Source organism: Papaver somniferum, chromosome 1 (assembly GCF_003573695.1).
Source record: "Papaver somniferum cultivar HN1 chromosome 1, ASM357369v1, whole genome shotgun sequence".
Classification (NCBI taxonomy): Eukaryota; Viridiplantae; Streptophyta; class Magnoliopsida; order Ranunculales; family Papaveraceae; genus Papaver; species Papaver somniferum.
In genome coordinates this window covers 161,171,155-161,194,453 of record NC_039358.1, presented here as the reverse complement: position 1 = coordinate 161,194,453, position 23,299 = coordinate 161,171,155, and the positions used below count along the sequence as shown (strand labels likewise).

At 36.5% G+C, this 23,299-nt stretch overlaps 3 protein-coding genes across 7 annotated transcripts; 1 reads left to right on the top strand and 2 right to left on the bottom strand.

Annotated features, from left to right (window-relative positions):
* The first annotated feature begins 7,908 nt into the window (after window positions 1-7,908).
* Window positions 7,909-12,095, top strand: LOC113305957 (secretory carrier-associated membrane protein 3-like). Its single transcript, XM_026554948.1, has 12 exons — window positions 7,909-8,205; window positions 8,850-8,966; window positions 9,049-9,111; window positions 9,243-9,276; window positions 9,384-9,506; window positions 9,672-9,734; window positions 9,879-9,972; window positions 10,278-10,323; window positions 10,483-10,550; window positions 11,298-11,346; window positions 11,446-11,511; window positions 11,607-12,095. Exons 1-12 carry the CDS (start codon window positions 8,149-8,151, stop codon window positions 11,691-11,693), a joined length of 867 nt encoding a protein of 288 aa, XP_026410733.1. The 5' UTR covers window positions 7,909-8,148; the 3' UTR covers window positions 11,694-12,095.
* Window positions 12,096-13,053: 958 nt separating this feature from the next.
* Window positions 13,054-14,146, bottom strand: LOC113305949 (glycine-rich protein 5-like). The gene has a single exon (XM_026554942.1). It carries the CDS (start codon window positions 14,058-14,060, stop codon window positions 13,452-13,454), a length of 609 nt encoding a protein of 202 aa, XP_026410727.1. The 5' UTR covers window positions 14,061-14,146; the 3' UTR covers window positions 13,054-13,451.
* Window positions 14,147-15,801: 1,655 nt separating this feature from the next.
* LOC113305935 (PAP-specific phosphatase HAL2-like) lies at window positions 15,802-19,491 on the bottom strand. Of its 5 annotated transcripts, none has more exons than XR_003338567.1 (5): window positions 19,008-19,491; window positions 17,473-18,160; window positions 16,656-17,022; window positions 16,311-16,369; window positions 15,802-15,962 (listed from the first exon to the last, which is right to left on the bottom strand). XR_003338567.1 is itself a non-coding variant. In XM_026554936.1 (3 exons), the coding sequence occupies exons 1-3, from the start codon at window positions 19,366-19,368 to the stop codon at window positions 16,719-16,721; spliced, it is 1,353 nt and encodes a 450-aa protein (XP_026410721.1). In that variant the 5' UTR covers window positions 19,369-19,491; the 3' UTR covers window positions 16,655-16,718. The 5 variants fall into 5 exon arrangements, 1 of the variants encoding a protein (XP_026410721.1); XR_003338568.1 differs by having other exon boundaries at window positions 15,945-15,962; window positions 16,311-16,353; XR_003338566.1 differs by lacking the exon at window positions 15,802-15,962 and having other exon boundaries at window positions 16,058-16,353; window positions 19,008-19,490.
* Window positions 19,492-23,299: the final 3,808 nt, after the last annotated feature.

The window sequence follows — 23,299 nt, the reverse complement described above, 5'->3', positions numbered from 1 at the left end:
AATTTCTTTTCTTATATACTCGTACTTTCTCTATATATATTTAAGATTTTGATATAAACGGAAATTTTGAGTTTATGATGTTGATGTCTACTGATCATATATGTGAAGCTCTTGTTTATACGGTTAAAACGAGCCAAAAACCACTGGATTCGGACATCGTATGCAAAAGTTATGCCAAAAAACATTTTAGTATTGTGATCCTTCACTAGTAACTACTGTAACCGATAATAGTAGCTAGTTAGGGACTTTTGTAACCGATCCTAGTATCTAGTTGGGATTTGTGTAACCGATCCTAGTGGTTGGTCAATACGAAGGAGTGTAAAACTGTTTTGCCTATAACTTCTTCGTACGAACTCGGAATGACCTCATTTTTTTTGCGTTGGTTTCATAATTTAATTACCTACAAGATTGAGGTAATTGCAATACTTGATTATTTGTTTAATATTTATGGTGTATTTCTATGTGTTTATGGGATATTTGATTTCGGTTTTCTAACCTTAATATTCGATCTCATATGATGGTGAGAACCCTCATGGTTTGGGTGACTTTTTGGTTTAGCGGGATTAAGTTATAGCCATGTTGGTAGGTTTATCAAAGGATCATAAGGGGTTCCGATTGAAACATTATGTGAAAAGTCACAATATGTTGAATCGTTTGGTTTAGCATAAAAAATATGTGTTTCGGGGTTTCAACTTTTGCATTGCAATAGTTAAAACCGGTTTTCAACCTTTCTCTGGTAAAGGTTGCTCTTTGTTGTTGTTCTTTTGTTTTGCGAGAGGATGACAACATAACGGGGGAGAGTTCTAATGTGAACTTGCGCTTAATGACATATCTTTTGGGGGTGAAGAGGATGCAGAGCTTGAGGTAACGAATTTGTTAGTTAATCGTTTTCCTGTTTAAGAAAATACTAATTTTATTTCATATATTTATTGCTTTTGCTTAGCAAAATTTCGGTACAATTGATGTTTTATTCCATTATTTGTGTATGGAAGTGTGTATGATTCAATTGTTTCCGGTTAATAAAAACTATTGTTATCTTGCTTTATAGTTTGGTATCAATTGTTTAGGCTTACGAAATTATGGTGCAATTGCAATACTTTAATGTCTATGTTGTTTCAATTGCTTCCAGTTGAGGTAAATAATTATACAAGTTGATGTATTTGGTTTGTATGAATTGTTTATGGCTTGACAAAAGAAAAGGTTTTCGAGATGAATTGTTTAGTCCAATTCGATTCCAGATAAGATAAACTAAGTTAATTCTGATCTTAGTTAGACTTATCAAAGTGGAGGTTTCGGTTATTCAAGTCTAATCGAATGCCTTAACAAGAAATACTAGTTAACTAACCTAGTACTTGTCTTGTTTAAAAGTGAAAGGTCTAAGTTATTGATGAGAATAATTAGAGCCTGATGAGAAAACTAGAGTTAATTCTGATCTTTATTTTGGTCCTATCGAACAAGCAGTTGTATTTGTGAAATCGGTTTAACAAAGGAACTAAGGTGCTTAGTAGATTTTTGGTTTGCTAAACTATTAGGGAAAATTGCTTCGGGCAACTGTTTCCTTGATAAACATATCAAAACAAAATTACTTTGTAGTTTCAGTTTTGATATTGGTTATCAAAAATGGTGTGTGGAACCCTCGTGCTTAACTCTTATAGGTGTTGCAAGTCTCTTTGTAAGATTTGTAAAATCCTTTCGGTTTGTCCTTTATTTGCTCGTACCTTTGTCATTTTGTGACAAAAAGGGGGAGAAATATATGGAGTAAACAAGTGATATTGATATTGATTTGTATTGATTTGGTATCACTAAGGGAAAGGACAATGATGCTTAAACGTTATATCTAACGAACGAGGAAAGCATAGACTAAGGGGGATTAACATATCATATGATGATGGAAATAATAATGACGTGCGAATTGAAAATCTACCTATCTTACCTTTAGGGGGGGTATTAGCTTTGTTATTATAATGTCAACAACGACATTTAAATGATTGAATGTATACAGGTTATTGTGTTGTTGAATTTGGGAATCAAGGATATGTGTAATGAATTCTTGTAATTTGTTTATCCATATGATGTAAGAGTTTTGTCAATAAAATTGACAAAGGGGGAGATTATTAGAGCATAGCTCGGTTGAACCCACCAAGCGTTGGTATGTCAAGTTTGGTTGTCATATTTTAATAAACCAAAACTCATTTAAAGAGTCGCTTGATTATTTACTAAAGTCAACTTCGTATAGGTTAGCTTGAAAGTATTAGGATATGAGACATTACAAGTATTACGTGAAGAATGTGAAGAAATAAGGAGCTACAACGACGACATCATCCTTCCACTTGAGGTTAGTAATATTTGACTTGAAACTGTTTCATTCCCTAACGTATCTTTCAAGTCGTGCATATTAAAAACATAACTGCGAAGCTGTGAATGATTATACTCTAGCTAGACATAGTATTAAGGAATTACAATGCGAAGTATAACGTCTATCTTTTGAACTTCGTATATAAGACATCGACATAATCGTATGAATTCTATTGTGATTATGTATGGGTACGGGTGAAGATTTCGTCCTAGGAAACAATGTTTTACATTCTTTTAAAGGAAGTAAATTCATAAACTTGTTTTGTGAATCGAAAGGGAAATCGCTAGGCTTATTGGTATTGTTATTCATTGCAAATCTTTTGAATTACCAATATATGTGTTTAGTATAACCGCTCATAACTTGTTTATGTATCTTGGTAAAACTATTCACAAGGCCTGACTTTTGTATTGGTATGATTTTTATTAGTGAAACCGATCTTAAGTAATCACCTAAGATGGTAAGATCGATATCTTGAATTTGGTGTGACTAAATACTAGCCATTGGGTAACCGATCCTAGTAAGAGGCGTGACCGATCACAAGAGAGAGTGTAATCGATCCTTGTAAGAGGTTTAACAAGTTTTAGTAAGTTGGTGTAACCGATCCTATAACTTGGTCAACCGATCATAGGTTTTACCATAAGAAGTGGTAACCGATCCTAGTACTTAGTTAGCCATTTTATGGTAACTAGTGTAACCGATCCTAGTACCCACTTGGAGGTAGAATCGAAACTTTATGTTGGTATAGAATCATGAAACCCATTAATGGTGATTTGATAGGATAATCAATCACATAGTTCTTGGAAGTCAGATGCACCAATTCTAAACTTGTTTGGAAGTGTGGAAAATCGGTTTTAAGATTGTAAATATGAAAAAGGATTTACAAAGTAAAGATGTCGACATACTTTCAACATGTGCAGTAACTCTTATCTTTTATTGTTCAAAGATATTCCTTAATAGCTAAAGGAGAATCCCAAATCGAAATAAATTGAGAATATTTTAATTAAGGTTTTTAGTTTTATATGCTTTTAATTTCCAGCAATTAAAATGCATATCTTTAGAAAATAAAAATTAGTAATGTGCATTTACTAGTTGGATATTTTCTACTGAGATTTCGGTCATTAATTGGACAGAGTATTTCCAGGAATTATGAAAACTGTTTTTGGTTTTATTGCACACTTTGAGAATATTCGATTTTGGAAATTCCTTGGTGTCCAAACTTCCTTGTCTATAAATACTGAAGTTTGCATTTCTAGCAAACTAATCCTCAGATCCAGCAAAGCTACCTAGTTGTGTTGTTACTGGTGGAGCCGCTTATTGGGAGAGGAAAGTAACCTAATTAGGCGAAATCTCTTACGGCCGCTCAGTTTAAAGACTTCTTTGGGATTGAGAAGCTCTATTAGTACCGTTGGTGGGAAACTAGATAATTGCAGTTTATTATTAGTTTTCGATTGATTTGATTGACTAACGGTGGTTGAACTTTGATTGCACATAGTTTGTTTATGCTTGAGAATCTTCTCTTCTGATATAAGATTCACTCAAACTAGATCGAAGTTTCGACGGGAATATTTGGACTGTTTGTAGATCTAAAGACTCTTGTGGTAATCCATTGTTAACAGACTCGGTTTTGTGTATGATTGATTACAAGAGATTCAAGTTGTTTGTGTGCATGTGTTTATTGAAGATCAAAGAAGATTTGAAGACAAAAAAGATATTTGGGTTCACAATCTTTGGTGTGCACGAAACTTGTTTCGGCTGGAAAAGGATCCAACTATAATCGGTTTATCTTTGTGATAGATTTGATTGATTAGTTGAATAGATCGACATCAATACAATTCTTTGTGATTCAAAGTATTGATTGCATAATCTTAACAATTACTTTGGTAGTTGTTGAAAAGATAGATCTAAGGACCTGACAAAGGAGTTTATTGGGATAAACGGAAGAGCCTTTTGTCAAACTCATATCACTTGGTTGAAAAGAGTTGTTACCGAACAAATTTGTTGTTCCTTTACTGTTTGGAATACGAACCAAAGGAATTGTTCCAAGTGCGTGACTTATTACAAGCTCGAGGCGCAGGGATACAGACGGAACTAGGTGAACTATAGATTTAGTTGCTTGGTCTCAACTATACGAAGTTGGTTTAAATTTTTTATACCGGCTTAATCCTGAGAGTATTCAATTCTGGACAAAGTCCCGGGATTTTTCTGCATTTGCGGTTTCCTCGTTAACAAAATCTTGCTGTGTCATTTACTTTTATTTTCCGCAGTTATAATTTTTGTTATTATAATTTAAAGTAAATTACACAAACATTAATTCCTATTTACTTGATAGCAATTCCATTGTGTTTGGTTAAGTCCGAACCTTCTATTAAGTAAACATACTTCGTTGTTGTATTTTCTCGATCTTGTATCCATAGTCAGTCACACAAGTTATCTTGTTGTCGTATTGTCTCGATCTCGTATCCATAGACGATCACACGAAGTGTGAACCAATTAGTTTTATTGTCTCGACTCAGTCCATAGACAATCACTTTCGGAAAAAGGACTTATAGGTGGAAAAGTTTTAGATTGAGGTACATTTGGGTACCCTCGTCTTTTCAATGCTTTTTGATAAAGCTGAAGGTACTGACCTGCTGGGAGGGTTTCTTTCGTCTGGTTCTTCAGCTGCCGTCAGAGTTAGTCACCTGCAATTCACAGATGACACCTTAGTCTTCATGGACGATAATGCTATTCAAGTAATAAATCTCAAATATATTCTTTTATGGTTCCTGTGTGCCTCTGGTCTCAAAACCAATTTTGCAAAATGCAGTCAATTTGGGGTTGGAAATGTTGATGAGTTAGAAGAATTAGCCGAAATATTAGAGTGTTCTTGTGATAGTTTCCCCACTAGCTACTTAGGTATGCCTCTAGGTGAGAAAACTAACTCTGCCTCCAAATGGGATAAGATTCTTGAAGTTTGCAAATATAGACCCGCTTCGTGGAAAAGAAATACCTTGTCCAAAGGGGGTAAACTAACCCTTATAGAAAAAGTGTGCTTCAGAGTATTCCCGTTTATTACTTCTCTTTATTTATTGTTCCTTCTCATGTTATTAAAGCTATTGAGAAAATTATGAGGAATTTCCTATGGGATGAATCTGCTGATACAAAGAAGTTTCACTAGGTCGGATAGAGGAATGTGTGCAAACCTGTTAGAATTGGGGGTTTAGGCATTAGGAATCTTAAAGTTATGAATAGATCCCTTCTTCAAAAATGGTTATGGAGGCTGGGAAAAGTACCTAAGGCTCTCTGGTCAAGGGTTGTTAAAGACAAATGTAGGATTATTGGGTTTGGATGGCAGACAAAGCAACCAAGAGACAGACATGGAGTGAGTTTGTGGAGGAACATTTACTCGATCTCTGACGACTTCTTCAAGCAGTGTCAATTCAAAATTGGTAAAGGGGCCAGAATAAGGCTTTGGGAGGATAAATGGCACCTGAATGGATCTTTAAGCATCTCTTTCCAAAACTATATCAACTGACCTCGAATAAACAAGTTTCTATTTTAAATGCTCAACAAGTTGTGGATGAAGGGATGTTCTGGAATCTAGGCTTACTTCATAGAAGACGCTTATATGATCCTGAAATTGAAGAATTGGTTTCCCCGATGGCCATGTTGGAGACTATTATTCTTGACCCTGCGGAGGATGAACTTGTCTAGCTTGGAGATAGCAGGGGTATTTTCTCGGTCAAAGCAGCTTACGAGAAGGCCTCTTCCTACAATATTTCTGTAAGTTCTTTTCCTAAGTCTAAAGTCGGGTCTAAAGCTTGGCCACAAAAAGTTAGATTTTTCTTTGGCAGGCTTGCCTGAATAGACTGCCCACCATGAGTAATCTTCATAAGAGGAATTCCAGCCTTAACCAATCTGTATTGTGCGAACTATGTAATTATTGTGATGAATCTGTGGAGCATATATTCCTTCACTGCACTGTGGTGTTAGGTGTTTGGAAGTACTTCCTAGATAGTGCTAAGAGACAGTTTACTTTGCCAAGCAACGTTTTAAATGTCCTTAAAAGATGGAAATGTGACAACCTCCATGAAATGGGTAACCAACTGGCGCAGACTTCCAGCAACTATTCTTTGGGGAGTGTGGAAGGGAAGAAATTCTCTTGTCTTTTCTAATAAGGAGTTCAAGATTCAGGACATCATTGGGGATGTAAAAATAGAAGCTTTTCATTGGGCTAAAGGTTCTGTTTGCTTCAAAGGCATTGACACCTCCTTAGTAATCACTGGTTGGAACCAATTCTTTGTTAATCCTCACCGGTGTTGTATTTTCCTTTGGATTGTTGTAGCTTTCTTTTTGTGTAGGATTTAGTTTTATCCTGCCTATTGGTTGTGGGTTTGTTTGTATTCTTTTTCCTCTTCTCAATAAAATCTCTATCTTTGCCGATGTAAAAAAACAAATAAAAGTGCTTGGCCTTAGTGCACCTAATTTCAGGATGTGTTCGCCTAGACAATTTAACGGTGTACCCCTCAAGTGAACGTGAAGTAAGGAATGGGCGGACGTATGAATGGGCTGTGTTATATAGCTTAGTCAATTCTTTGAAAAATCCTGGCCGGGTATGGTCCTCTGCCATCAAAGATTTTTCTTAACTGGACATTTCAAATACTTGTATTCCTACACTAGACAAAGAACTTTCCGAGGGTTCTGAAACATTTATTTATCTTAGTATTGTTAATCAAGCGTAAACAACTAAAGGTCAACTAATTGGATGCGAATTGCGATGTAGGGTTAACAAAACTGAAGTTTCTTCTACTAATTGGAGTATTTTTTGTATAATGTAATTAATTAGGAAGAGTAAGACGAAATGTGACAGACATCATGCCGGCCTTCGGAGACATGTAAGGCCTTTTTAATATAAAGTTCAATGGTAAATTCCTAAATCCAGATTACGCTACATGAAATTGTGTTCAAGTTCAACACTTTCAAGTCTGTTCAATTGTCATCAGTTCAATTTGGTGAAGAGACAGTACTTGATCTACAAAGGCCACTAATGCCTGGGAGCAAGCTGCAGTCATCAACAGCCGTTGGCTCAAATTGCGGTCAAATCAAAGCTGCAGTCATCAACAGCCGTTGGCTCAAATTGCGGTCAAATCAAACTGCAGTAAGTTGGACTTGTTTAATCAAAACTAGTCATAAAAACCTAAGGTGACCAAACTTGTGGTATTAAAACCCGTTCAAATGTTGGGATCCATTAAAACTCCATCTTAAACAAAATTCATACAAAAACCCCAAATTTTTCAAAATTGGTATAAAAATCCCAAATTTCGAAATTGGTTTCATCAAATTTTTTGGGGTTCTTGCGTTACTTTTTTTTTGGGGGGTTTTTGTGTTATTTTTGTTTTGATGGGTTTTTTGTGGATGGATAATGACACCTATGGAGTTATAACTCGCGGACCGTTGTTTAATTTTAACCTGTGGGTCAACAAACTTGCTCACAGAATTTAATCCCGCCTCTATAAAGTAAAAAAGGAAATTTCCCTCAAATTCTTTTTTTTTAATTTTACTAGTTTTTTACAAAAACAAAAAACAAACAAAAGCCGTAAATTCCAAAGCGGCAAACTGACGACCTAGAAAGAAAAAAACTCATTTCATTCCCATCTCTCATGCGGTGGTGGTGAGAGGTAGCAGAGTCAAATAGGAAAAAAACCTAGTGTTGATTTATCTTCGTTTACAAGTAAAACTTTTCCTTACAAAATCCTCAGATCTCTCTTATTTCATTCTTAGTATCACCAGCAAATTGAATTCAAACAGTAGTTATGGCTGGGCGTTATGATAGTAATCCTTTCGACGAGGAAGAAGTAAATCCATTCTCGGTGAGTTCTTAATTAACACTTACAAGTCCTTATTTGTTTGTTTTTATGCTGGATTTGGGTTTGTTTGTTTGGTTTTTGGAGAATACGAATCGTCTTGATATAGTCAAATTAGGTCAAATTGGTGAAATTAGGTTGGACTGTTGCTTGATTTTGTGGAATATTGTGAACTCCAGCGAACTGATTTATGGTGAAATTTGGGGTTTCGTTATCTTGATTGTTAGATCTATGTTGATTGTTTGGTTTGTCGGTGGTCAGTCAAAAACATGTCGGACTAGTAGGATTTTTTTGGTTTTGCAGGAGAACTTTCTGTCAAGTGATGTGGTAGATCCTGAGTGAATAGATTGGTCTGGTCAATTGGTTCCAGTTTTGTTTTTGGAAGTTGAATGTAGATCTTTTAAGTTTCACAGTGAATCTGTCTTTTTTGGGAATTTAGTGTTAAGGTATCGGGTTCATGGACTTTGTAATTTAGTTAGAATCTTGCACTGGTTTCTGATAAATAAGCTATTTCAAAGGCAACGTTATCTTTTCTAATTCAGTTAGAATCTTTTGATATATATAGGGTGATATTGTTGTGCATGACAGGTGTGGGTTTTTTTTTCTTCTAATATTGCTCATGCTCTGACACATTCCATGTGACTTTTTAGCATCCTGGTAGTGTTGCTGCTGCCACGAACTCAAGGCTTTCACCTCTTCCTCCTGAACCTGCAGGATTCAACTATGACCGTGATGCAAATATTAATATCCCTCTTGAATCAACTAAGGTAAGTTAATGTTGAATGTTTGGAGCGATACTTATTTACAGTGAGGTTCTCAACTCTCTATTGATTTTTCAACTTGCCTTAGGATTTAAAGAAGAAAGAGAAGGAGCTCCAAGCCAAAGAGGCTGAATTGAAGAAAAGAGAACAGGTACGTGGCGTATAGAGCAAACTTTGGTGAATAGCTCATATGTCTCTTTGATTGTTCGGTTGATGCTATACATGGCGTTTCTCTTTATTGGTCATTTTAGTAATCTTTGTTTAGTGTTTGATGGCATTCAGGAACTTAAAAGGCGGGAAGATGCTGCATCACGAGGTATTTTGTTATATACCTATATGATTTAGTTATTGCTTCATACAACAAAAGTGGGTTGGTGTTGCTGTTTCATCCATCATACTGAGATCTTTCCTTGTGTTTTGCAGCTGGAATTGTCATAGAGGAGAAGAACTGGCCGCCATTTTTCCCCATAATTCATCATGATATTGCAAATGAAATACCAATCCATCTACAAAGGCTACAGTATATTGCATTTACTACATTTTTAGGTATGTTGCCTTGTTTTTTTAACTACTTTCTCATCTGGAAAATGAGCTCATAGCTAAATCTGAAATGCGTTATTACGTTAACTTGAACAGCTTCGCTGCATCTGTGGCTCAGATAGAAACTAGAAAGTTTTTGCTGATATGCTTACAACTTCAAATTATACGCAGGATTGGTAGTGTGTCTTCTTTGGAATCTTATTGCAGTTACAACTGCTTGGATTAAGGGAGAAGGTTAGTCTGGAAAGTAAAACTGAAACTACATCATCTCTCTCTCCTGCTGTTTGCAACCACCTAGCTGTATCATAGGCTGCAGAGTTTAACTCCTCTCCTTTTCCGTGTAATGTGTATTATAGTCCTGCATGTGTTATACTGTAGGTGTTAAAATTTGGTTCCTTGCTATCATCTACTTTATTTCTGGAGTTCCTGGAGGCTATGTGTTATGGTACCGTCCACTTTATCGTGCCATGAGGTACCCATCTATACTTTCCAAAACTCTGTTGCCCTATTCCAACCGAGTTTATGCTTGAGATTTTTATGAATCAAGTCTCTTAATCTTTTCTATCCGTCTTGAAGGTGTAAACCCTAGTAGCGTTCCATGTGAAATATCCCTAACCAAGAATCAGCATTTGTAAAAATTGACTTATATATCGTCATTTGCCAGTGGTTTAGCAACAGTCTGTAGATTTGGCTTTGTCCGCTTTATTTTTTTGTTTGTTTCTTTTTCTCTTGCTCTTTCATTTGCACTTTACTTCACACTTGTGGCTAATGTTTCAGGACTGAAAGCGCTCTGAAGTTTGGGTGGTTTTTCTTCTTTTACTTGGTAACCTGACATTCAAGTTCTATTTAGTACATTTTCTCAAGAATGTTCTTTAGGTTTCATTATATCAATATGTTCTTATTTTTTGGCTAAAGGTAAGCACCTGTTTACCATTAAGAATCATGGGATGATTCACTTGTCCTTTTCTACTTTTTTACTCAGATTCACATAGGCTTCTGCATCTTGGCAGCGGTAGCTCCTCCAATTATCTTCAAAGGAAAATCCCTGACGTAAGTTTCTTAAATAATGTTAGATGGCATTCAGTTTCGGGAGCAATAAATCAATTGTCATTGAATTAGTGGCTTATGAGACGAGGCAGCCTTTGATCTGAGCTTTATTCAACTAAATAAATTGTCAGCATCCCTTTCTGGATCCTTTACTTTTATGTTGTTCACAGATTTTTTTTTTTTTCTTAAAAAGAAGATAATTTTGTTCAAGGACCAAAAATTGAATGCATTTAGTTTCCTAGACATGCATATTCTCTTTAGTAAAATGGACACCACCATGAATTGCTGAATGCACATTTCAGTTTGTTTACCTCTGTTTTTTGGCATACGGACCAAAGCGAGCACCTTATTCTTCACAAATTTGGTGGTATGTGTGCTGTTAGAAAATTTGATAGTTTGCTCCTTTCTTATAGGGAAAGTATTGTGTCCTTGGAACTATGGGCTAGGTTGTTATGGTCCTTTGGCCTATTTTTTTTGTGAAGATAGAACACATTTGTTATATATTTTTCAGAAATTTGTCTTTATTTTTTTTTTTTGATGCGATACACATTAAAAATGATATATCACGTAGCCAAGTAGGAAAGGTTTGTCCTTTTTCTTGAATCTTATTGAAATTGGAAAGTGATTCTTTTTCAAGGTGAAAGATTTTAGTTGGGTGCAGTAGTCATAATGTCGTATGTACCTTTTCATCGTACTGTGTAACTAACGAAAATCAATTTCCCGCTTTTCTTGTTTCCTCTTTTGGAACAGAGGTATCTTAGTTGCGGTTGATGTTGTGGGCACCAGTGCTTTGGTTGGGGTATGTTTGATGGCTTCCTCCAATAATCTAATTTACTCTATGTAAATGTGACGTCTGATTTTCTAAAGCCTTGTCTTGCTAACAACCTTCCTCTTTCAGATCTTCTACTTTATTGGATTTGCGCTCTTCTGTCTTGAAATAGTAATTAGCATCTGGGTTATTCAGGTCTTATTCTTTGGCTTTTGTGGTGATATTTCTTCCTTAATCTTCTCTGTTTCTTCTCGTTGTCATTAATCTAGTTTGTTGCTTGTCTTATGCAGCAAGTATACATGTATTTCCGAGGCAGTGGAAAAGCTGCAGAGATGAAGCGTGAGGCAGCTAGAGGAGCCATGAGGGCAGCGATATGAGATTTACCACACCACTGACATTATGGATAGGTTGTATCCCCTTGTCTATTGTTATTTGGAGAAATATATGTCTTTGGTCAGGCAACGGCTTCTTCGTCATGCACTCGCCACACGTGATGGTTAGATGATTGTTCAGGTTTCTCATTGTGTTAGATGCTGCTGTTTTATAATATCATATATCGAGAACAAACTGGATTACAACATAGAAAAAAAGAAAGAATTTTATGAACTCCTGTTAGAAGACTTCATTTCGAGTTTGTTTTGTAGAAAGGTTGGTCTTTTGTAGCCATTCTTTATGATAATCGTTTCTGTAATTCATTTTCTGGGCAAACTTGTGTCCTCTTTTGTGAAGGTCATGTTACTAATTAATTCATTTTGGTATTGAGATGTTTTTTTGGCTCTCTTTGCTCATGGATGGTGCAAAGTGCAAACACTTACAAAACTCACCTTGCCCTTCTGTTTTGAATCCTGTCTGCAGCCTGGCATTGTCCATGTATTACTCGCCAACTCCGAGTAGTTGGTGTTTACTGTTAATTTGCCTTACGTTAATAGCTGCTGATCTAGCACTTTTATCAGGTGCTTAGCTGGTGATCATTAGCTAGTGATCATTAATAATACTCAAGTGCATGGTTGAAGTGCTGGTGGTAGACTAGTAAAAGCATGGTACCAATTTAGTCCACTAGTGAGTGGTCACTTCTGCAGTTGCAATACTAGTTTCAGGATAAGACGATAGTTGCTTGGCATCACGTGGAAAACAACCTAACCAACATCACAATGAAAACGATTGTTGTATCGACTGAGTTAATCTCACGTGTACGATATCACATGATCGAATAAACCAGATGGGTTTGATTAAGCGAGATGATACAATTATATATTCCTAATTAGTCGGTGACATAACCACTCCTTTGTCAACAACTCACATGTGATTACGTCCCCTAATGGAGGGATTTCACATCAATTGTTTGTCGGGAAGGAAATTATTATCAATGCGGAATGTGGACTCTTAAAGGAGGAGGGATTTAGCTCGGTTCTTTAGGAAGGCACTCAATTTCCAATTTGCAATTCGAGTAACCTGTAAACATCTTAAAAAGAGACCTACAACAATGGAGTTCAACTCCTATCTCAGATTTCTAATGGTGTTTATTCTACGGTACGTAAAAGAAATGAGTGCTCAGGTTCCTAGAATGGACAGGACGAGCAAAACACTATTACTTGCATTAAATTCTTGTAAAGTCACCACCCAATTTTTTGGTGAGATCGACATTAGGTGGCAGCTACAGAAAGACCTCTCCCTCCTTCAACTTTGAGGGTATGGACCGGAGGGATCACCGCTGTTAATGGTGGCTTGACATCTCAATAACTTGTAAATAATATTCCATTTTCACTAGTAACAATGGCAACCATCATAGCCTTAATAATCTTATACATAACACCGAAACAAGGTAGATAATAACTATAATATCTTATACATGGAAGAAGGAAACATCGCAACTACAAAATCACATGCACTGCAAACAAAGGAAACATAACCAGCAAGTAACAGATTAGCTCCAGACTCCTATCGAAGGAATCAAAGCCGTGGCTTATATGTTTTCACTGGGAATCAGTACTCTCAATCGCATAAACTGTGATCAGTATAGCACGCTACTCCTAATAATATCTATATACTACCGCATTTCTAGTTACAGAGCTGAAAACCAACACTTACATATATAATGTTTCTATAATAGCTCTTGATTCTCCTCCTGCTACTCTCTAACAGTAAGCAATACACTTCTTCTTACAGTCCATAGTACAACCACCGCCACCACCACCGCTACCATAACCTTTACCAGACCTACTGTATGAGGTAAAACACTTTGCCGGGCATCTCAATTTCTTCTTATAACATGGACCTTTCTCTTTACACACAACTGTTGGCCTTATCACTCCTCCTTTTGAATATCCACCACTTGGACCACCAACTCCACCTCCATATCCTCCACTCCAACCATTATTACCACCGAATCCAGGTACTCCGTAACCGCCCGGTATTCCATAACCACCAGGTATACCTCCAGCACCTGGCATCCCTCCGGCACCTGGCATCCCACCAGCACCTGGTATGCCTCCTCCAGCACCAGGTATGCCTCCACCGGCACCTGGTATAACTCCACCGGAACCTGGCATTCCTCCACCAGTTCCACCACTAGAACCACCCTTGTTTGACCCTTTGTTTACTTTTGATGATGATGGGGACTTGGTGAGTTCTGATTTGAATATTGTCTCTTGTTGCCGAGGTCTAGCTAAGGTGGTGGTGGAAAGTGTTGCAGTAGTGGCAAGCAACACCACAATCATGAACAGAAAACCACTTGTGATCTTCATATCTGGTTTTTGTATTTCGTTTCAAGGTTTTTGAGATCTTTTGGTCTCTAGAGTTATGAATGAGTGAGAAAATATAGAGTTAGTTTGGGTGAGGGTTTTAAGTAGGGGTTTGAAAGTGGGAAGTTTGATATCTGGGGTGTACCTTAATGTGTTTATCTTCCTTATGTGTTGGATGACTGTAAGCTGGTGATCTGATCATCTCACGGTTGAGGAGAAAAGTATGATGTTTGGAGTAGTGTAACCCTAAGGTGGACAGTAATTATGGTGGAAGAAAGAGAGAGAGCATTTAAGGATGAGAGTAAGAAAGTTGGATGACAGTTGAGAGAAGTGGGAGCAATTTGCTGTAGCTGGTTGAGTGCGCAATTATTAAGGTATAACGCCTACTGGGTAGTGCTTATCCATGAGTAAATTTGGTTCCCGTAGATGATTAACAAAATTAGAAACAAGTCATGTGAGCACCGTAGAAAAAATGGCCATCACACTTGATCATGAATTATTAAGGTATGATATTTGCAAGTCTGGTGGCGGTTTTTTTACCATGTTCACATGACCCCGGGGAAAATGATGCAAAATCCGGTTGCACGGCAATTTTGAAATTTGTAAGTAGCTTTCAGATGCTAGATTAGTTCTAATCCTATATAAACTATGGGAAGAAAAAGAGGTTACCAACTTACCATGCGTGATATGGAAAGTGTAAGATTATTTATTATAGATACTACTAGGGGTCCAAAGTCCGAACTTTATCTATGGATAAATGAAAGATACCTTCTCTATCTGGGGTTGTGATGGACCATGGTGTGTCGAATGAGTAACATATAGATACTGGTTTATCTACGTTAAGTCAAACGATTCAGGATATTTTTGGAGCCAAATGTTATCTGGACCTACCAGAACTCAGTGCCACTATGTCCGAGAAGATATGTACATAGAGACTAGACACTACCACTGGTATTCTGTTAACCATCCACTTGGCAAAACAGAGCTAGAGAAGTAGAACAAGTGCAAACAACGTGTTTTAATCATACCCACTACAGTATTTCACTCACAAAAGTCATAAACATTGCATATTCTCCCTAGACAGACAGACGGAAGGTGGTGGACGTCTCCACCTAGAAGCTAGATAAGAAAAGTGGCATGCACTTGATTTGGATCATCTATTTTGTGCAAAAACACTCCTTTCTAATTTATCTTGCAAAAAGAAAAGAAAGGGCAAGACATCCTATCATCTACGTGTCTACCTGCATACTTCCAAACGTAATTTACTAGTAGGATACGAGTGATCCCATATTTCAGTAGCTGCACTTGGAAAATGACGACATGCAGTGGAATTTTACCAATTTTTTAGTATACCTTTCCGTTGTCCAAAAGCTTTCATTTACTCAGTTATTCAGCCAAGGTCGACAAGAAAACGTGGGGAGGCAAAGATTAGGAAAATAAAAAAAAATGAAAAAGAACGAACAACCTATGGGGCTATGCTCAACCCAGCCTAATTTGTTCATAAAACTCAGAACTACAGTTAAACGTCTCTCTCTCTCTCTCCCCCATACACAAGCACCCCACAGATATGCATTTCCACGCCAAATTTATTGAAATTTTGACCATCCATCATTTATATTTTCCATCTCCTCAACTACACACACTGTATCCGTACATGAAGGGTACACTGAATGCAATACAGATATACGGCAATAGTTGGTTCAGAAGTTTAGACAATCTCATTTCAATTTTAACGGCAATAGTTGGTTCGGAAGTTTAGACAATCTCATTTCAACTTTAATACAGCAATTGAAAGAGTAACATGATACTGAAGACTTGCCTATCAAACTAGAAGGTAGAATCAAGATCGGTTCCAAATCAGCAAATCTCGGAAATATTTCCCTTGTTCATTGATAATTTGTAGTTCTGTATGGGGAACAGATGTTTGATAATTCAGCAATTGTGGGATCTACCTAATCTAAAGTAAGCTACAATGTATGTTATGCATGTATCCTCACCAATTGGCAAACATTATAGAACATGAGATTGTGTCATTTATTATCAAGTGTAGAGCAACTTTACAAAAATATGGTACTCCCTAAAATTAACCAGAGAATACCCAAAGAAGCAACTTTCTACTATGTTTTAAAAAAGAGAAATATGAACCCGAAATCCATGGGTAAGCCATCTTATATCCTAGTAAGACACTTCTTTTTTCCTAAAACAAACAAAGAGTCTGTTCTGTGGATAGTAGATGGGAGAGAGCCTACTGACCTTAATCATCAGCAACCACTTTTCTCTGTCAACTTCTTTTCTCCTGCATTCGTTAAGAACTCCATGAATTGTAATATGGAATGCAGAAAACACAAAAGAGTCAGATTACTATTAACTTTAAATCAAACAAAATGAGTTTTCAATAACATGAATATGAGAAAGCCAGGTAAACAACCCAAGTAGAGTCACTCTCAATCTTTAGCCTCGTAGAAAATTCATGTTAAATATCAATATCGAAAGGCCTATCAAGTGTACTTCCTCCCAAACCTATAACTACAATTTTCAGGATTTATGAACAAAAGAAGAAAACATATAAACCGAAGTATATGATTATAATGTCCTTACCTGCCACATTAAAAAGAGACGCCGTATCCTCCGGGGATAAATAGGGAGTTAGATATTAATTCCTCACAGATTAGAAGAGTCCCAGCTAAGGTCAACAGCCCTGACTATTTTATCAAGAAGTGCAGCTCCAGAGCAAGCAATTATACCCCGATCAAGTCCTTCTAAAAAAACACCCTTCGAGAAATCCAACGGGCGCCCACCAGCATCAGTTACCATACCGCCAGCCTCTTGTATGATGACAACACCAGCTGCATGATCCCAAATTTTTTCTTTGTAACCAGCTCTGGCAAACTTCATAAATATCTCAGCATCTCCTCGAGCTATGGCTGCATATTTGACCATGCTGTAGACGCGAAGTGGCTGTGTCCTGCAGTTTGAAATGAATGTTCAGATAAAAAATGTTATGTCTTGAAAAAGAAAATGCAAATGCAGAGACTATTGTTTTGGCTATAATTATATGCTCCATTAGTAGGATCAGTTGTTAATACAAAATCTCTAATGCTTCATATTCAGATAAATATTTCTAGTAGTTTCTCAAACATCCAAAACTTGTCAAGAGAACAATAACTATAATAACAATGTAAAACGGATTGAAACATGTGCAGTTTAGTCCAGTTTTGGCTACCATTTCTTAAAAAAGAAACGTAAAATGAGCAAAAAAATAAAATAAAATGCAAATGCATAAGTTTTTATTTTGTTTGACACCATAGAGTACTATCTAAGCTCCAACTAGACCCTTCATCAACACATGTACTGATATGATTTGTACCACTAAAATGCTAAAGGGGAAATAAAAAGAGGTGAAAAGTAAATGTACCTAAGTCCAACAGACTGTGCCAGTCCCGCTGTAAATGAGTGGCTTGAATTGGCCTTCTCAACTGGTTCACAAAAGGTAGCTAGTGCAGGATCATCAATTGCTGAAACCCGAATTTCCCTCGCTGAGTTTGGCCACACAAGATTCTCAGTTTGGTGAACCAAAGGCTGCATCCATGCCTTGCCACTACCTCTCTTTGCATACATCACACAACCTTTGTTCCATGATTCAGATGAGGATGGGGACAACTTCGACATTTCCTGATAATCACGGTGGTGATACTTTAACCACTCCTTCTTCATCGGATAATTAGGGCACCCGAGAACTCCAATCACAACTTCACCATCCTCTATCATAGCTAAAGCGACCGCATACTGATCACCACGTACAAATCCCAGCGTGCCATCCACAGGATCGAGTACCCAATGTCTTCCCCGAGAAGCCCCTGACGAGTTGCATCTGCTTATAGCCTCAAGAACTTCTGAAGTGACAAGAGTTCCATTGGGGCCTTTAAGTCCATATTTAGGTGCTTCAGCTAAGCATTCATTTACGGCTTTGACCACTGATTCCAATAAACCAACAGCATCAGCCCGTGAAAGAGCCTCGACATCTTCTTCAGCAATAATTGACAAATTCTCTCTCCCAAAGCACTCAGATAATACACAACTAACAGTTGCTTGAACACTCCAATCTGTTTATGCAACAATGTCAATAGAACGAATATGACTGTAACGAATATGATACAATAGTGAAAGCATGGAATTCTCTTTACACCGAAAAGGTTATATAATACAATGAACCCTATCAATTTTTGGTAACATGTTTGACTGCTTTCAACTGTAGAAAATCAGCATCATACAATTTGCCTATTTTACAGAATACAAGCATCACAAAAACTGTCCGTGTATGCATCAACCCAAATATCTTAATAACCAGTGGCATTGTCTCTTAGTAGGTGCTAACTCCCATTTTTATAAGACAGCTATTAGGTGTACATGGGCATTCCCTCCCATTTCATTGGTACTTAATGTCAACATATCTCCTTACAAGTTATTAATACATATATTCACTTCATCCTTAGACCTTGGAATAGGTCAATAGACAACAACATGCAGTGATTTATAAAGCTTGAAGGAGATAAGTTCACTAATTTCTCAATCTAACCCTCTCGTCAAAAAACAGTAAACTACTGAGATACTCTAAATCCCAAATGCCAATAAACGCTAAGAATAAAAAAACATAGGCACTGAAGCTACATCAATTGCAAAACCATAGAGGCACTATTGAAGTTGTTAACAAATAATAACATAATAGCAAATTTACAGATGAATAACGTTCAAATGCCACCACTTGCACACCTCCACAACCAAAATGATCATTTCTTAACCTAGAATTAGAGCATTTGGAATTACGAGCATAGTAAAGCAACAGAATCCATATTTGGAAAAAGAAAGAAAAAAAGCAAAATGGGATAGCAAACATTTATCCCAAATTCATGAAACGAAAACCTAAATCCAAAACAAATAAATCAAGCTTACCAGCAACGGTAACAGGAGAATTATCATCCTTAGATTTAACCTGTTCATTTCTTTTAGAAACCAAACTTTCTTGAACCCTTTGGCAAAGCGAACAAGCCATCTGAACAACTCTAACAGCAACATCTAGTTCTTTGGAATATTTATCATCAGATTTAATCCCCTGAATCTTGTCATTCTCCATGGTGGATGGAGAAGAAAGGGTATTACGATTATCACAACAACACCCAGAAATAGAAAAAGAAGAGGAAGAAAATGAAGGTTTTATGGTGAAACCCAATAAATTGTAATTATTTCTTAAAAAGGAAGTACTTTTGAAGAGTTTGGTTGCAGTAGAGAATAATGGAGGAATTCCTAAACTCATGGATGTTATAGTTAGTACCTTGTGCTAGTTAATTTATGGCTTTGGGTATTCCTTCGTTTCTCTTAATAAATGCCTGGTTATTGTTTTCTTATTTGTTTTGGTCCAAATTCTCAGACTTCACCATGGTGGGTGGGTTTGTCTTGGATGAAGACATAAAAGTGAGCTGCAATCCAACACCAATCTTTTTAGTGAAAGGATACGTCATCTCTTTTTCTCCCACCCATACCATCTATACATGCACGCCCATAGGATTTGGCAAATCGGCTCCGCAAGATTTTGTTCCCTGAACTTCCTAGCTTTGTAACTATGATCTCGACACTACCGAGGGGTCAGTAAATCTGTAATGTAGTTCGGCACTGGGTCATGGTCGGTATTGATGATCTCGAATTGTCGACATCGGGAATATACGGCGGATAAAGTTTAAGGTAAGCTCCGCATCCGAAGTTAATGCCTGAGCAGTAAGTAGTGCTCACGAATTCCCCTATTTGAATTCCTTACTCTCCGCGAGGAGAAGGCCAACAACCAAACCAGTGAGGCCGAAGTAGGTAGAAGGTCTGATTTAATGATCTAGACATATGGATTTAATTTCCTTGAAGACTGACAGTTTCAAGTCTCGACATGCTACATTAGTACCCAAGTTGATTCGGACTTGTCATCATTTCCAATGACTTTCTTTACACCTTGGTCCACTTCAACTTGATAATTGATGTTCTTGTTCTATATATTAAATGGTAAACAAATTTTCCGGTGGAAAATTTCCAAAATAGTTTGGAGAGTGAAAAACAGAGTCCCAAATACAGTAACAAATGATAAAAGGAAGAAACAGCCAAATAGGTATTCAGATGAGGAATTGGGCCGAGTTTTTTCACGTAAGAAATTGAGATTAAGAGAGCTTTCTTGTTTCTTTCTTCGAATCAGAAATGATAAACCAGGACCACATGTATATGATAAACCCACTCACGCCTGAACGCAGCACTGCAACAGTTTTAAAATTGACTGTAAATGCCATTTTATATAGTGCTTAATCAAATCAAATGATCAACACGTCATGAAGCCTTCTCCTAAACTTATTTTTGTGTAGAAAACTGTTAAGTGCTCCTAATTATATGTATAAATAAATTACAAGTTGCATATTTAGATACCACAGTGAGCGCTTACGGATTTACTAATAACATCACCAATAATTGCAGACATTACCTAATATTGATTATTGATTAAAAAAAATCTAGAGAAAATTTTTGATGGGGGCGAAATATGAAGGGGCATGAGGACAAATGATATGTTGACACATGTCTTTGATTTTCATGAATTATGTTTCCAAAAATATAAAAGAAATGTATTTTTGGATAGAAAACTTGTTTTCTTAATTGCTATTGGTATTTTTGGAAACATAATTCATGGGAATCAAAGACATGTGTCAACATATCATTTGTCCCCATGCCCCCTTCGGATTTCGCCCTCCTCAAAAATTTTCTCAAAAATCTAAAGCAGTGAGTTTTAAGTCATGATGATCAACATCCACATTTTAGTGAATTGGATATGCAGTTTAGACAAGGCAGATAATATGCACCACCGCATAAGAGAAAGATGTAGAATTAGCCCTGATATGGTCCTAAACCAGATTCTGCAATTATACTTCTGTTATTGAGCAAAGTAGGAAATACCAATAGGTCATAAAAATAATATATTATGATGAGTTTGGTCCGGTTGACTCAGTCAACTGTCTGTTTGGTCCTTTTTAAAAATATAAATTATAGTTTGGTCCTAAAAATAATGGTTTGGTCCTAGGGTGGACAATACCCACGCGGAATGACGTCATGGATGATGTAATTTTCCTTTTATAGTGGCAGAAATACCCTTTCATATGAGACCATAGATATATAAAAAATCAGAGGAAAATCCTTTATTTCACTCTCTCTCTCTTATTTAGTTTCAGATCTAGTTTTTCTCTCCTCTTTTTAGTTTTTCTTTTCTGCTGCTGTTATTTGCAGAAGATGAAGAATTTTTTTAGGGTTTTATGAAGATAATGAAGGTTGATAATGGATTACGATGAGATCGGTAATTTTTATTTTTCATCATCTGTTTTTTTTTAAATACGATGAAGACGATAAAGATCTGCAGTTGTTGTTTGAAGATTTCGAGATCTGTTGTTTAAAGACGATGAAGACGTCTCGATCTGTTGTTGTTGAAGACGATGACTGATTTTGATGATAAATATCTCTTGTTATTGTTTGTTGCTACTGTTGAAGACGATGTGCTATAGGTGTTTGTTGCTCGTGTTAAACTGATGTAGGACATCTTCCATTATCGTATCAACTGTTCCAGTTGATCCCTTTTGTCTGTGTCAACTATGACAGTTGATCCCAAGCGTCTGTTTTAGTTTACTTGCTTTGCAAGTCCTTTACTTTCCTAGTTTAGGTTACATTCCTTTTTCTTTTCTTTTTAGTCGGTCATGCTAGTCTGTATAAAGGCTAAGCCTTCTTGTTTAGAAACACATCTTATTACCAATATTATTATCAAGTTTGATTATCAATCTTTTTACCTTAGAATCTAGATCCTAGAATCAGATTTTAACTAAGTTCTTGATGGAACTTCATCTATCTTCAAAACCTAAGCAACTAGTTTTCTATATCATGTTCTGTGCTACACTAGTTGGTATCAGATACAGAGTTTTTAGATTCTTATTTAGAAATAGATCCTTACCGCTTCCGCAACCCTAAACCAAAAACAAAACAAAAAAACAAAATAAAAAACAAAAACCCTAGTTTTCTTTTTCTTTTACGTTTTTGGTCATGAAGAAAATAACTATGGAAGATCTTTTGACGTATAAACAAGAATTATCAATTCTTATTCGAGAACAAAACCAATATAATGCTAAAGATTTGGAAAAAGTTTGATCCTGATGAAAGAGATAAAAGAAACATCACAAAACTTTTGCATGCCATAGAAGAGAATAAACAAATACTGAAGGAGCTTGACGAATTTCTGCTTGCTGAAGCTGAACGTAAAAAAACGTGAAAAGTTTGCGTTGGCTGAAGCTAAACGTGAAAAGTCTAGGATTGCTTTAACTAAAGCTAAACGTGAATATGACATTTCTATGGCCAAACTTTCCGGTCAAAAAGTTCAAGCGAAGTCTTCGTCTTCTAATAGTACTGTAGATGTTTCAGCTAAGTTGGTTAACAAAGAAGAGATGAACGTAGCTGTTTCAGAAGAGATAACAATTATTTCTCAATTGGCTGAAAAAAACGTTGTTCCTAGAGAAGAAGAAGAAAACCAGCTGAAGGAAATTTTACATGATTCAATGGATTCATCGTCAACTCAAGAGGAATCATCGTCTTCTACTGATACTGTTGTTGTTTCGACTGCATCTGTTCGTGAAGATGAAAGTGTTGTTTTTAAAGAACAAGAGGAAGAAAATCAAGTTAATGAAGTTTCGTTTTTAGCTCACGAAGATTCACCGTCGTCTGAAGACAATGAAATTGTTCTAATTACTTCTATTGGCGTGGGATGTGTTGAAATTACTTCTTAGAAGAACGAAGGTGATCAAGTTGAAGAGGTTCCTGATGATACGTTAGAACCTAACGGTAAGCTTTCGGATCTTAGTTTAATAACTTCTGATGTTGATATGCCTGTTTTCTCTTTTGTTGATAATATTAAAGATTCTGATCAAGTGGATACACAAATGGTATTGCATACAAACCCTAACAAGGTTCAACTGATGGAATTAACCCAGCATAATTCTTTTGTTTCATCTGATATGTCTGTCCATGTGCATGAACAACTATTTCCGAGATGCATTTATATGGAAGATTACATCGGTAAACAAGTTTTAGATGAAAGGTTTTGGTCGAATTTGAAAAGCTTGATGTGCATAATATATTTCGATGATAAAATCTGCATTAAAGAGATGTTTGTGCAATGGTCTACACCA

Coding starts and splice junctions, on each gene's coding strand:
- LOC113305957 (XM_026554948.1), top strand. CDS start 8,149: ATGGCTGGGCGTTATGATAGTAATCCTTTCGACGAGGAAGAAGTAAAT. Junction 9,277..9,383: donor GGAAGATGCTGCATCACGAG/GTATTTTGTTAT, acceptor TGTGTTTTGCAG/CTGGAATTGTCATAGAGGAG. Junction 9,735..9,878: donor TGCTTGGATTAAGGGAGAAG/GTTAGTCTGGAA, acceptor GTTATACTGTAG/GTGTTAAAATTTGGTTCCTT.
- LOC113305949 (XM_026554942.1), bottom strand. CDS start 14,060: ATGAAGATCACAAGTGGTTTTCTGTTCATGATTGTGGTGTTGCTTGCC.
- LOC113305935 (XM_026554936.1), bottom strand. CDS start 19,368: ATGAGTTTAGGAATTCCTCCATTATTCTCTACTGCAACCAAACTCTTC. Junction 18,161..19,007: donor TTCTCCTGTTACCGTTGCTG/GTAAGCTTGATT, acceptor TTGCATAAACAG/ATTGGAGTGTTCAAGCAACT. Junction 17,023..17,472: donor GCACAGTCTGTTGGACTTAG/GTACATTTACTT, acceptor TTCAAACTGCAG/GACACAGCCACTTCGCGTCT.